This window comes from Carassius carassius, chromosome 26 (assembly GCF_963082965.1).
Source record: "Carassius carassius chromosome 26, fCarCar2.1, whole genome shotgun sequence".
NCBI classification, from domain to species: Eukaryota; Metazoa; Chordata; class Actinopteri; order Cypriniformes; family Cyprinidae; genus Carassius; species Carassius carassius.
In genome coordinates, this window is record NC_081780.1 from 5,022,327 (window position 1) to 5,035,417 (window position 13,091).

Here is a 13,091-nt window from a genome sequence, read left to right on the forward strand (position 1 = left end):
TCATTCTCCTGCTTCATATTTTATCACATTACTCTTCATAAAAGCCTGTGTGCTGTTAAAGGAACAGTTCACCAAGGACTGGAGCTTTCCTCCGTCAAAAGGATTCAAAGGCACTGTAATAGTATCGTAAAGCGATCCATATAACTTATAGCGCTATATTCAAAGCCTTCTGCTTTGGGTGAGAAATAGACCAAAATTCAAGTTACTGTTTTAGCTTTCTGTTAATGAGTCAGTGAGCTGAACTTAAACTGGATCATTAGATTTCTGAACAAATCGTTTAGAACTCGATCAAATGATTCATTGAAAATATTTGACTCTTACAAAGGGTTCATTCATGAATCAGACAACATTACTGGCTGTTATGAACTCTTTATGAACTCATGATGGATGTCAAGATTTTCAGTGAATAACAAGGAAAATGTAAGTTTATTTGTTGTCTGTAATCAATGTATGACATTTAGAATGTTTTTGAGGCACATGAGTCACTTTTTCGGTGAGTTAAAATTTGTTATAAACTAGAAAGCTCCAATCTCATTTCAATACACAGTTACACCAAAGAAATACAAACATAAAGGTTTGGAAAGACTTGAGGGTAAGGAAATTAGTTTTTAGATTTGAGTGAACTGTCTCTTTAAATGTTTTTGTTTCCAAAACCAGGTCCTGTTGATTTGATCCAATCTGATCTGACTGAATTAAATCCTTTTGATTGCATGTTTGTATACAAATGTGCGTTAAAAAAAAAAAAAAAAAAAAACTGTCACATGGCAATTTGTCTTGGCTCTTTGTGCTTCCTGATGTTGAAATTGGCTCGAAATTGGCTGGCTGTGGTTCCAATCCGCATATTTACATGTGTTTGTGCTCAGGTTGTTTCAGTGCAATCAGGGACTGTGGCATGACGTTAACAAAGTCTCCTCCTGCTTCTCATTAGCTTTTTCTCCCCCCCGCCTGAACCTGATCGTCTACATTCAGAGGTAGATTGTTTAATAAGTGCTCTCTGATTTAACCTTCCTTTCCCTTGCCCTCAGGCCTCTCTATTGGACCTAAAGGAGCACGCCTCATCCCTGGCCTCCTCTGGACTGAAGAAGGACTCCAAGCTGAAGAGTCTTGAAATCGCTCTTGAGCAGAAGAGAGAGGAATGCACCAAACTTGAGAGTCAACTCAAGAAGGTGAGCCAGACAATTGGAGGGAATTGAAGCATCACAGCTAGCAAACACACAGTCTCTTTGGCAGCTAAGCAGACGAGAAAGCCTAACAAGCCATTAGTGTGACTGGCACACCGTTAGCGCTACATTGACAACACTTAATACAATGATAGCGAGCTGAATGTTCGCTCAAGTGCACTTTACCTGCGACAGTTTTTATCTGTCGAGTGCCATAGAGGGAAGATATTAGTAGATATTGGATATTAGATATATTTCTGTGATTTATTATTACAATATGAAAAATTGTTTTATTTTTTTTTTAACCGGTTGACAAATATATATACTACAGTGCTGGGCAACGTTAAAATGTTTCAATTGCAATTAATCGCATTATGGTCTGCGATTAATTGCAATTAATCGAACTATGCACAAAATTAATAATGCATTCAAAAGTAGTGTATTGTGCACTTTCTTTCATTTAAGTAGGCCTACTGCTATATGAACAAAAATGTAATAACATTTGGTTTGCAAACACTTAAAAAAAAAAAAAGGTGCTTTTTACAGCAGTGTTCCTTTTACATAGTAGCAGTTATTTATATATAATATTTATTGTAGCCTAAATCTCAACTTATTACAATAATGTAATTAAATTAAATATAAACCACGCTATTTATCACTGCCAGGACATTAAAGTTTTTATAGAAATATTTTATAGTTTAAGAAAACCAAGTTATGCACCGAGTCCAGAGCCTCGATTATAACATTGAGACCCAATGGGAGGGTAGAGACTCGTGTGTGCGCAATCCAGGAGAATAATTAGGGTGTGCTTGAACTAGGCAATCTTAACCGTGCCAGTGTTAGCACGTCCCATATGACTCAAAATAATAAACCACAAAGTTAACAAACTGATTCACTCCACTGTGTTGATCGATAACGCTTTTCTGCTGTCTTCACGTGCTCTCGGAAACTTCCTATGTCTCATTTATGAAGTCGTAATTACGAGCTTGTTGCATTTTTTCTGTTAAAAATAACAGTGGACAGTGGCTTGTGAATGTTGATGCTTAGCATAAATAATTTGATTGGAAGCATCTCCTCCTGTGACCCATGATTTGTCTGTATGTGTATTCAGAGTCAGTGAGCAATGGACTTTCGTAATAATAAAAAAACTGCGTTAACGAGATGAAATAGTTGTCGGCCTTAATTAGGTGTGCGCCAATCACGATCGGCCGATCGTTAATGCGCATCTCGATTCTTGTCAATAAAGCCGGTTCTCTAATCAGCGGTAAATTCCATCAGGTGCGTGATTTCACATAGAGCAGTTGTTACTACACGGAGCTGTTGTTAACTGAGAATATGCGCAAATAAACGCTGAAAATGAACGTGGATTTGCGCAGCTTCTCAGTTAACAATGGCTCTGTGTAATAATAGCTGCTCTATGTGAAATCACTCACCTGATGGAATTTACCACTGATTAGAGAACCTGCTTTACTGACAAGATGCGCATTAACGATCGGTGCACCCCTAGCGTTAATCAATTAATGCATTAACGTGATAAAGTGTTATATAAGGGCTGGCCAAGAGATATATATATATAGTCCTGTGAGATACTGAATAACATTGAGCTGTATGCACGTACTGTAAATGAACAGTGCCATGCTCAGCCATAAACATCATCTCAAGTCTCTTCTTTTTGTAAATCATGCTACTTCAAACCACTAAAAGTGATGTTCTGACACCTCCTGATACTCCAACCATGTCTGTGACTTCTCTTCTCTCCCCTTCACCGTCTGTTTTTACACTCTTCTAATTCTGTCTTTTGTCTTGTCTTCTTTCCTCATCCTGCCTCGTCGACTCTTGATTTTTAACCAGATCAAATGTGTCTCACTTTTTGCTTAAAAGTATTTAGTCTTTACTCTCTGTGTATCACCCAATTCTGTTTTCTTCTCCAACCCCTCTGTGTTTTTCTTTTTCTTTCTTTCTGAAAGCGCTCTGAGCTCATGTCAGGCCATCCCTTCAATCTTGTAAGTGCATCTCGGTGGGAAAAGCTTCCCTTAGCAGTGCCAGCATATGTGTTTGTGTGTATGTGTTTAACTAATAAATGTGTGAGTGGAGCTTTGCTTGCATGAGTTGGAGGCTTATCTCAAGTTTAGTTTTGTGTATGTGAGATAGAGAGGATGTGTTGGGGAGCTGGCGGAGTGTTCTGAGATTTGCTTGCATAAGATCTTTCCTTATCTAAAGCTTGAGAGTGATGATCTTGTGTGGTTTGACGTTGGTCTTCAGCGGAGCTTGGATTTAGTAGCGTGTTTGTAAGCTGATATGTGTTGCATTGAGTTGTGTCGGTATGGTGCCCAACCATAGTTATTAGTGTTAGTATAGTTGTCTTAAAGGCACACTTACCCTCAAAAATTAACATTTGTCATCATTTGTTCACTCTCTTGTCATTCCAGACTAGTATGATGGAACATGGGCATGATGATGATTATTATTAGTGTTTGATTTTTATTAATATTTGAGTTATTATAGTCTATAAATCAATTTTTATTGATTGAATTAAAAATATTCAGATGTTGAATACTGTAGTTTGAAATACATTTTGTTTAATGTTTTAGTTTCTTGTTTTAAGTAAATATATATTAATAGTGAATTTGGAATTCAAGAAAGTATTGTGATATACCTATCGATTTTATGTAATTTCTCCATTTTCATGTAAAAAACAAAAAGTAACAAAAAAAGCAACAACAACATATTTACTCAAGTTCAAAAATTAAACTGTAATGGCATTTACTATGATTTTTATAGTTTTTTTGCATTTTTAAGTTTGACAGTCTGTCTTTTTGTCTGTGGAAAAGAGCAGCATAAACACAAAATTTCTCCTTTTGAGTCATACAAGTTTGGAACAACATGACTGAGTAAATGATGACATCTTGAATTAGATCATTTCTTTGACTATTCATATGCTTAAGTGTTCATAGTCTGTGTGCTTCTGTGTTTGTAGGCGATTGTGGTCATTAGTTTTTCAGACTGCAATGAAATCTGTGCAAGTACGTTTAGTTCTGAATGGTGATTCTGAGCTCTCGTATGAACCGGTCACCTCCATACGCACATTCAGAGCTCTTCGCATGGCTCGATGAGAAGATCTGGGTCCCATCGTTCTTTCCAAGAGTAATGAAATCTCTGGCTGCGTGTGTGCGTCTGTGTTCGCATATAAAAGCAGTGCAAGTGAAAACCCGCTGACAGCTCGGTGGGCGTCTGCTGTGATTGGATGAGACAGAAAGGGGGCGGAGGCCTGGATTGTCCCTGCATGACCATCAGGAGTGTATGAAGATGGAGGTGTCAGCGGTTGATGAAATGAGAACAGACATGCCACCAAGACATCCAACGGTTTACATTACTCAAACCAGCCAAGACTCCCCCAATGCACTTCCTCAACTACTTCATATGGACGCACAATAAAACTCTCTTTTATATACCCTGCTGTGCTTTTATATCATTCAACACCGAGGTGTTTTCTCTCAAGAACATTTATAGGTCAAGAAAGTCAGCATAAATGCATATAAACACTGCAAATGTGTGCTGTTTTCACACAGACGCTCTTTTATTTTGCTCTGCAAAACAGGGACAGGCACAAACACATTATTAAACAAAATGATTAAACCGCTTTTCCCACAAGCCCCTGGTAGCACTCTGGGACACTAGTTGTTCCTTTGAAAGATTGTGCCGAATGGATTGACTGCTCTGGCTTTCCAATACCAGCAAGCTTCAAGGAGCTTACAAGCAGACACCCGCTAATAACTGTACAAATGCTAGTTATTTCCTACCCAGTCTGTCTGTCTCGCGGTCACTTTTTCTTTTCTTTTTTCTGATGTTCAAAGTACACATCCGTGTCTGTATTGTGTAGGGGTTTGTCAGACGTCCTTTACACATGCTTTTCATGTGATCAGATGAATGTGGCACATTCCAAGAATACGGTACACTTTGTTTTAAACACATCAATATCTATATCCCTCATTTAATTGTTAGATATATTCAAGGATGCATCTACCAATTAAAATCAGCCATCAAAGTTGCTATTTTGACATTTATTGTACTAAAAGTAAATAATCTATTGTCACACACTTTTTGAATGTTAACTGCATTTATCAAACTTTAACATTCCCCATTATTTTAAATAAGAAAATTATTTTATAATTTAAATTATAGTTTATTTTATAATATATAAGTCTATTAAACCAGCATTTGTCCCAAACTAGCTACTGTAATTTAATTCATTAATTATTTTTCTTTTTTAAACAAAAAGATTGTTTGTTCCTTGAAACACTCTCAGATTTTAATTTTAATTTTATTTATTGTTAAGTCTCAGTGAAATTATGAAAAATGAATCCTTTCTATATAATAGTTTGTTAATTATTTTATTATTTATTACATTTTGTCTATTTAATTTTCATATTTAGTCCATAGAAAATAAGTCAAAAAGGATTTCCATTTTTTCTTTTTATTAAACTGTATTTATACTCCAAATTTTAGTAACCAGGTTGGAAAAAGTTGTAAACCTCTATTTGAAGAAAATGAATAGAAAATAAACAGCTCAAATTATATTTTTAGTTGTATATTTTTGTTACCATTTTGTGACGGTTAAGCACCTCCTTTCACTGACTGTTTGTTAAAAAAGTAATTAAATAATTACATCATTTTAACATTGTAGACCATATTCATGGAAAGTGCCTTGTACTGACAGATTTTTTTGTTGCTCCGCCCTCTTTCTGACACATTCTTGATGCTAATTGCACGTTAAATGTGCGTTAAATCGTATGTTTTCGTATACAAACTTTATGTTCTCTGCCAGACCTTTTACACGCACTCTCATGCACCAGCCGGCCCGTCCACAGATGACAAGCTCTTGGCGGTCGGAGTGGAAACCTACTCAACCTCAGGCCGAGACTTTAATAAAGCTAATTAGCGGGGCCTAAACGTCACCTTCAAATATTATCCCCAATAAACCAGAACAGTCCTCTTTCACACAGTGCCAGTCTGAAGAGACCTCGGATGCCAGACACTTTGCTGTATTTTTTTATACCAGCACTGTAGCAGGTTTCTAGTGAGGAAAATGTTTTTTAATCACTTTTCATGCCTGGTTAGTTTTGTAACCATATTTTGGACACATTGAAGCTATCTTTGAATGTCCTCTGCGTTCAGTTGTGGTATGTACACATTACGCACATGTAGTCATGGTGTAAATGACACAGAGCTCTTGTGTCCTCAGCTTGTAAAGCCTGCAGCGTGTTTGTGTTTTCACAGCAGCAGGAAGACACCTGTGTTCTTTTAGAGGACTTTTATGAAATAAACATTACGGCTGACTCCTTCAATTGTCCAGGGAAATGAACTGATTTACTTTTCATTAGAGAAGGCCCTTGACCCGGCACTTTAGACGGCCGTAATGTCACTAATTATTTGATGACTTCAGCATGATTGTGTTTCCATGTGTCCCTGGAATGAGAGCGTATCCTGTTGTGATGTCATGGGGAGCTTACACACAGCCTGCAGGTGTGAGGCGAGTGTCTGAGATCTCAAAACAGCCCACAGACACACACACACACTCATGTACCCATGACAGTGGTCTGACTGCTGACAGCTTGTTGTTGGAGGGCTGAAGTCAGGGGAGCCTCATGTCTTCTTGGCCATTCACAGCACAGACACGCTCAAAACCCAAAGCTTGTGAAACTTTTCAGAGGACATTATAAATCTGCTTTGAGACTTTTTCTGGGGTGTAAGACCCGTTTACACCAAATTCAATGTGGTTTAAATAATACATTAAATATTTGCCAACAATTTATCTCAGACAACACTAATTTATTGTAAGTATTTATTTTATTTACATTTTTTAAATTAACTCACTTTTCATTTCATTTTATTTTGTTCCCTTGGTGGTGTCAATCACAAAATCACATGACAAATGTGTCTCAACTCAATGATGAAAAATGAATCCTTTCTAGACATCACTATCTGTATCAGTAATTTTATTTGATTTTATTTTGTCAATCATCTTACTGGCAAACATGACAAATTATGTCTCAACTCTGATAAAAGATGAATCCTTTCTAGATACAGCTATCTGCATCAGTTTAAAAAATAAAATAAAATAAAATAAAAATGTCCTGTAAAATATATTTTAATAAAAGAAAATGTATTTTATTAAAATACATTTTACAATACATTATTATTATTATTTTTAATTTTATTATCGTTAATAATTTATTATTACTATCTTAATTGATGAATTTTTTTACATTAATGAATGTATTATTGTTTTAATTTCTAATTATATTATTGTACATTTGAAAAAAATCCAGACTTTGTTGTGCTTGCCCCTTGAGACTCTTTTTTTGGCCCCTACAGGCTCAGTCAATTGCAGTTGAGGCTCAGACAAATGCAGGACTATCGGAGCGCATTGACTCACTTGAGCAGGAGGTGGTGCGGTACAAAGAGGATGCTGGGAAGGCACAGGCCGAGGTGGACCGGCTCTTGGAAATCCTCAGAGAGATGGAGAATGAGAAGAACGACAAGGATCGCAAGATCAGTGACCTGGAGAGGTAGACAAACTGACACATTTACTCTAAATGAAGACATAATGAAGACAAGATAGACTTCTGTGGTTTTTATGTAGCTACTATTAACTAATCCAAACCATTTTTAAATTTAAACGTAATTTATTTCATTCATGAACTTTATCATACTAAAGATCTCTGCAAAGTAAGATTCTGTCAGATTTAGGTCACTTTTGGGGATAAAACCCCCAAATGAGCGGATACTCTGTGTCTATTTCACCACGTTTGTTGCTACGCATGTGATCTTGAGTTCCATTTTCAGTTTATCTTGTATTTAGCCCAATATTTTTTTACATTTTTCATTTATGCAACTTCCACAGTTTATTTTCCATTCTCCATCTGCCATGTTTCCACTGCAGGATGCATGATTGCTTGCTAAAATAAAAGCAACAATATCAGCCTTTCTACAGCATCAGTAAAATTTTCCCTTGTATTGAAAACCCTAGTGTACATTTACCTATTTCTATATATCACTACTAACAGACAAGTCACCAATTCAGTTCAAGTTCAGTTTTTTGTTTTTGTTTTGTATGTAGTTTTTGTATTTAAGACCGTATGGTGTCCTTAACATTGTATATTTCAACTGAGTGCACATTAGTCCTCTGTCATCTCAACATTTTTTGGTTTTGGAGCAAGAGCTAAAAGAGCTGTTTGGGACAAGGATGAAGACGAGGGTGTCTTCTGTTTGTGTTCTTTGTTAGCTGTCATTCTCACCCACTCAGTCATCTCTTATCCTCCATTTATTTTGGCGTTAGACCAGAACTGAGAACTTCAGTGCTCATCCCACAGCATTATGGGATTCTGGGATTGTCTGGTAGATTCATTGCAAGCATAGATTTAGTCCTAATCTCCAACACATTGCTCTGTTCCTGAAGTACACTACCATTCAAAAGTTTGGGATCGGTAAAATAAAAAATATAAAAACTTTTCTTATGCTCATCAAAGCTGCATTTATTTGATCAAAAATACAGAAAAGTGTCACAGAAAATGATTATAGTTTAAAGTATATTAAAATAGAAAACCAATATTAGAAATTGCAATAATATTTCTGCATTTTTTATCAAATAAATACCGCCTTGATGAGCATAAGAGACTCATAAAAATTCTTACTGATCCCAAACATTTGAAAGGCAGTGCATGTTCTGTGTTCATAGACATGGAGAATAAGCTGCAACTTTATGGATTGCACACTTTCAACTGCATGTCTACTCCTCCCAGGACATGTTGCACTTTATGTCGGTGGTGTAAACATCTGTTTTTTTGGCCAGTTTAATTGGACTAATTAATGGAAGGCAGAGATAGACCTTCTCTCATCTTGGCTTTCATAAATAAATAAAGGAGATGAATAATTGAAATCGGGCTTGAGTGTAAACAGACAAGAGTCTGGCCTGGAGGTGAAGAGTTGTGGAGGTCACAGATGTTGATGTTGTGCATTGACAGTCGTAAACTACTCCCTTTCAGCCCCCGTCATGCCTTTCAAAGCTGTGTTGTAGTTGGAATCCTGACAGGGCCATTTATTTGCTCTCGCCGTTGGATGCAAGAAGTGTTTTTAGGTGGATTTCTGTTGATTCATAAATATTCATCTGACGCGCACTGAATATCTCACGCTTTCTTAACAGATCTGCATTGGGAGAGGATTAGACTAAAACAAACTCCATATGCTTGGCTCGATGCATCATTCATGTTAACCGAGAGACGATTTCTGAAATAAACACCAGCCGCAATCGCTAACCGTGGCGCTCTGAGCTAATTACTGCTCAGAGTCGAGTGATGTTCTCGATATACACAGGGGAGTTCGGTTCTCAAAAACCTCCCATTGTTCTCCCAGTGTCTTAGTTTTCCAGCACTCTTGATGTGGTTGTGACGGAGAGTTGTTCAGACAGATCGTCTTCTGTTAGCGCCCGTGTCTTTAATCAAGATGCGAGTGGCAGGTAGAAGCGACACGTTCTGTTCAGATTCAGGATTACCTTTCTCGCTCAGAGATGGAGAAGCCAAAGCTCCTCTTGTTGCAGATCAGTAAGTGCGGAGGCAGGCCTTGTTCGAAAATGCCTTCAAAGTCACTGAAAAATGGCAGAGGGAGAATTGGGGCATTGGGGTATTTATTTCATAAATTCGGTAGCTGTAAATTTTCAGGTAATTATGGAGGATTGTAAGGCTCACTGTTTGAGACTGAGTTAAAATGGGAGGGTGAGCTAGAAGAGACAAGAAGCAAAGAAATAGAGGTAAAACAAATGAAAAAAGCATAACAGAAGTACTATTTGTAAGGATAGTGAAGCAGAGTCTTTGAGTTTCAGAAAAGATGCGGTGCATTCTATGGAAATGTTTAAGGACTAAATTTAACACATTACTTTAGTGCATTTTTTGAGTGTTATTTTAATATCGAAAAATAAGCCATAAAAAACACTCCCAGAACATCTACATCTTCACCCACTTATATTTTGTAATAAAACAGGTATGTAACCAGATTAAAAGATTAAAAACATTTAATAATAATATAATTTAGTGATAATTTATAAAATAAAAAAAACATATTTATATTATTCAATATAATTGTTTAGAATTTATACTATATTAGATATTATTATTATTATTATTATTATTATTATTACTATTATATAGTATACAAATAAAATGGAATTTTATATATATATATATATATATATATATATATATATATATATATCTGCTAAATGCATACATTTAATTTAATTAAATTTTTATATATATAAACACACTGTGTATTTATATAATTATATCTCTAGTCTAAATGTGAATAAACCTGGCGCTGTACACTGTGAATATTCTGACAAATTGACTATTAAATTGAATTGACAAATTGAATATTCTTATTGCAAATGTTCCTTTATAGTTGTTTGTAAAAAAATGTTTTTTACATTTTTAATTAATTACATTTTTAAGCCCATTTTATGCTCTTCTTTGCAAATTTTATGTATAATTGTGAATAAAAAGATAAATTCATCTGTATATACATATAATCACTTTTCATAGCCTTATAAAGATGCATATGGGTTTCATTTACTTTTTTTGTTTTAAGGAAGAAGCATGTGAGATTGCATGTCAAATTGTCTGGTTCTACTTTCATCTTTGTGATTTTTAAATTTTTTATGTATTTTTCCTTTCACTATGCATTTATCAGCAAGTCTACATGCGCAGGCTCATGCACTGTTAACTCTTCATACCCTTGGAATTATAAGTTTTTATCTGCATTCCGAGTAGTTTTGAGATATTGAGCTTCAAAGTTTTCGCATTCCATTCGACTGTAGATAGAACCTTGTTGTTTTTTAAATAAAAATCCCATAATGTATACAAAATAAAAAAAAGATCTATCACATAATTTAAATAAGTTGTCACAGAATAACAATATGGGAATAACTCAATTTTGACAAAATGTCAGATAGAACCTTATAATTCCAAGGGGACGTCTTGTCTTAGCTTTCCAAGTTAACCCAGCTCAATCTAGGTGTATTTTTCTCTCTTTCTTCTTCTGCATTTCTTTTCACTGGAATGCTGTCTACTTCCCAGTCTGCTTTCAAGGTCAGTATGCCTACTTTCCTCCCCTGCACTTCCTTACAACTGCAAATCAACTTCTTTAGGTTGTAACCTACATAAACTATATGCTGCTTTACCAGGGCCTGCTCTGTAAATCATTTTAAGGATGGTTTGAATGATCCAGGACCTGCGTTTCTGAGGGGCTGATGGGGGGGGGGGGGGGACTGTATCCGCTAGATGGGGGGAAATGATTCAGTGGTTGATTGTGGTGTGGTGGTGCCCTTGGGCGATGCACTTAACCCCAATTTGCTCTTGTTGCCTCCATCACTCCCCTTGGACTTGCTTCTAAAGTTTCTATGGAAAAAAGAGAAACTGCTCTGACCTGAATTGATTAAAGTTTCAAAAAAAGGAATGAGGAAACCTTGGGAGGTCAAGCAGGCGCTACAAAAAGAAGAGCTTGTCTTATTAATGCAGGCTAGCTTACCTGTGAGGTCTGCTGAGACGAGTTCAGAAGAAGAAAAGAAGGACTCACCAGAGCTTCAGCTGTATACGGATGACAGATAGAAAGGATGTGGGAAAAGAACGTGGGAGAGCCCTTGCAGAACTTCTAATTGGAGCGTAAAGAATCTCCATCAGTCATTTTCTCCCGAGCGGTGTTGAAAAGCTTGCCTCTTCTGCCAGCGCACCGTCGATATGGACCTGTCCCGCTACAGCCAGAATCTCTGCTCGGCTTGTTTATCATGGTTATTATTTGCATCTCTTTTTAGTTTGGTCTGGAACAGAGACTTGTCAAGCTGTTTTATTTTTTCCGCTCTTGTTACTCCACTAGAAAACAAGCCGAATGTTTCGGGAGCGCTTGACAGAACTATCATTCTCTCTCTCTCTCTCTCTCTCTCGATCTCTTCCTCGCTCATCCTTTTTCTTCTCCTCTTTGTTTTGTGGCTTTTTTTATTTATTCTCTGGAACTCAGCTACACAACAAACAGGCCGATTTGATATCTCCCCCAGATGAAGGGGCGCGGCGTAATGAAAAGGAATCCATGTCACCCTGAAATGAATTTTCCCCAGTGTTACGCATTTGCTGCTGAGCTCCAGGGCTTCTTAATTTAGTCTACAAATGCTTGACAATAAATATGATCATCGTGCATCGTTCCCTGAAGTATGAACGCTTCCTGTCTACTCTTTCTCTTTCTTTTCCTTTTTTATTTCTGTCTCACTCTTTTTCTCTTTCATTCTACATCTAATTATTTTCAGATTTTCATTCTTCTTTCTTTTGTCTCTATAACTGTATTTCTTTGTATCTCTTACTTGTTATCTCTTAGTCACTATGGCTCTTTGCACTTTTGTTTAGCCTATAATATAAACAGGTAGTTTTCTTTCTTTATAACCATGCATACTAGGCAATACATTTTATACAATATTTAAAAAATCTACTTTATTATTTCCTTTGTATTTTATTTATTATTCCTTTTTTTCCCTTTAGTATTTGTTTTGTCTATGACATAGTCTTATTTGGATGATTTATGTCCTATATTAAAATAATCTTTAGGTTTTTCTTTTTAATTGTTTCTTTTTTTTCATTAGTTTTTATGCCATACATTTTTTTCTACTTTATTATATATTTTTTTATTTTGACAATTTATTTGTGCACATTATTTAAATAATTTTTTTCTTTAGTGTTTTATAAGCGCAATCAATTTTAATTAAGGTTACCATGCAGTATGTTATTTTAGGAATTTTTAATATATATTGTCTTTGTAATATGTTTTCTTAATATATTTTGTCATTCCTCCCTCTGTTTTTCCTCTCTCTCCCACATTCTCTGTTTGTGTAATTGA

General features: G+C 35.9%; 1 protein-coding gene across 8 annotated transcripts in view; it reads left to right on the forward strand.

Annotated features, from left to right (window-relative positions):
* The window catches only part of erc1b (ELKS/RAB6-interacting/CAST family member 1b), a 203,923-nt gene that overhangs the window by 58,336 nt on the left and 132,496 nt on the right, over window positions 1-13,091 (forward strand). For 4 of the 8 annotated variants that reach the window (XM_059510812.1, XM_059510805.1, XM_059510806.1 and 1 more), the window contains 3 exons: window positions 1,026-1,166; window positions 3,128-3,163; window positions 7,536-7,729. In XM_059510812.1, coding sequence (XP_059366795.1) covers window positions 1,026-1,166; window positions 3,128-3,163; window positions 7,536-7,729 — 371 coding nt within the window. The remainder of the gene's footprint in view (window positions 1-1,025; window positions 1,167-3,127; window positions 3,164-7,535; window positions 7,730-13,091) is intronic. The other 4 variants (XM_059510813.1, XM_059510807.1, XM_059510808.1 and 1 more) reach the window with 1 other exon arrangement.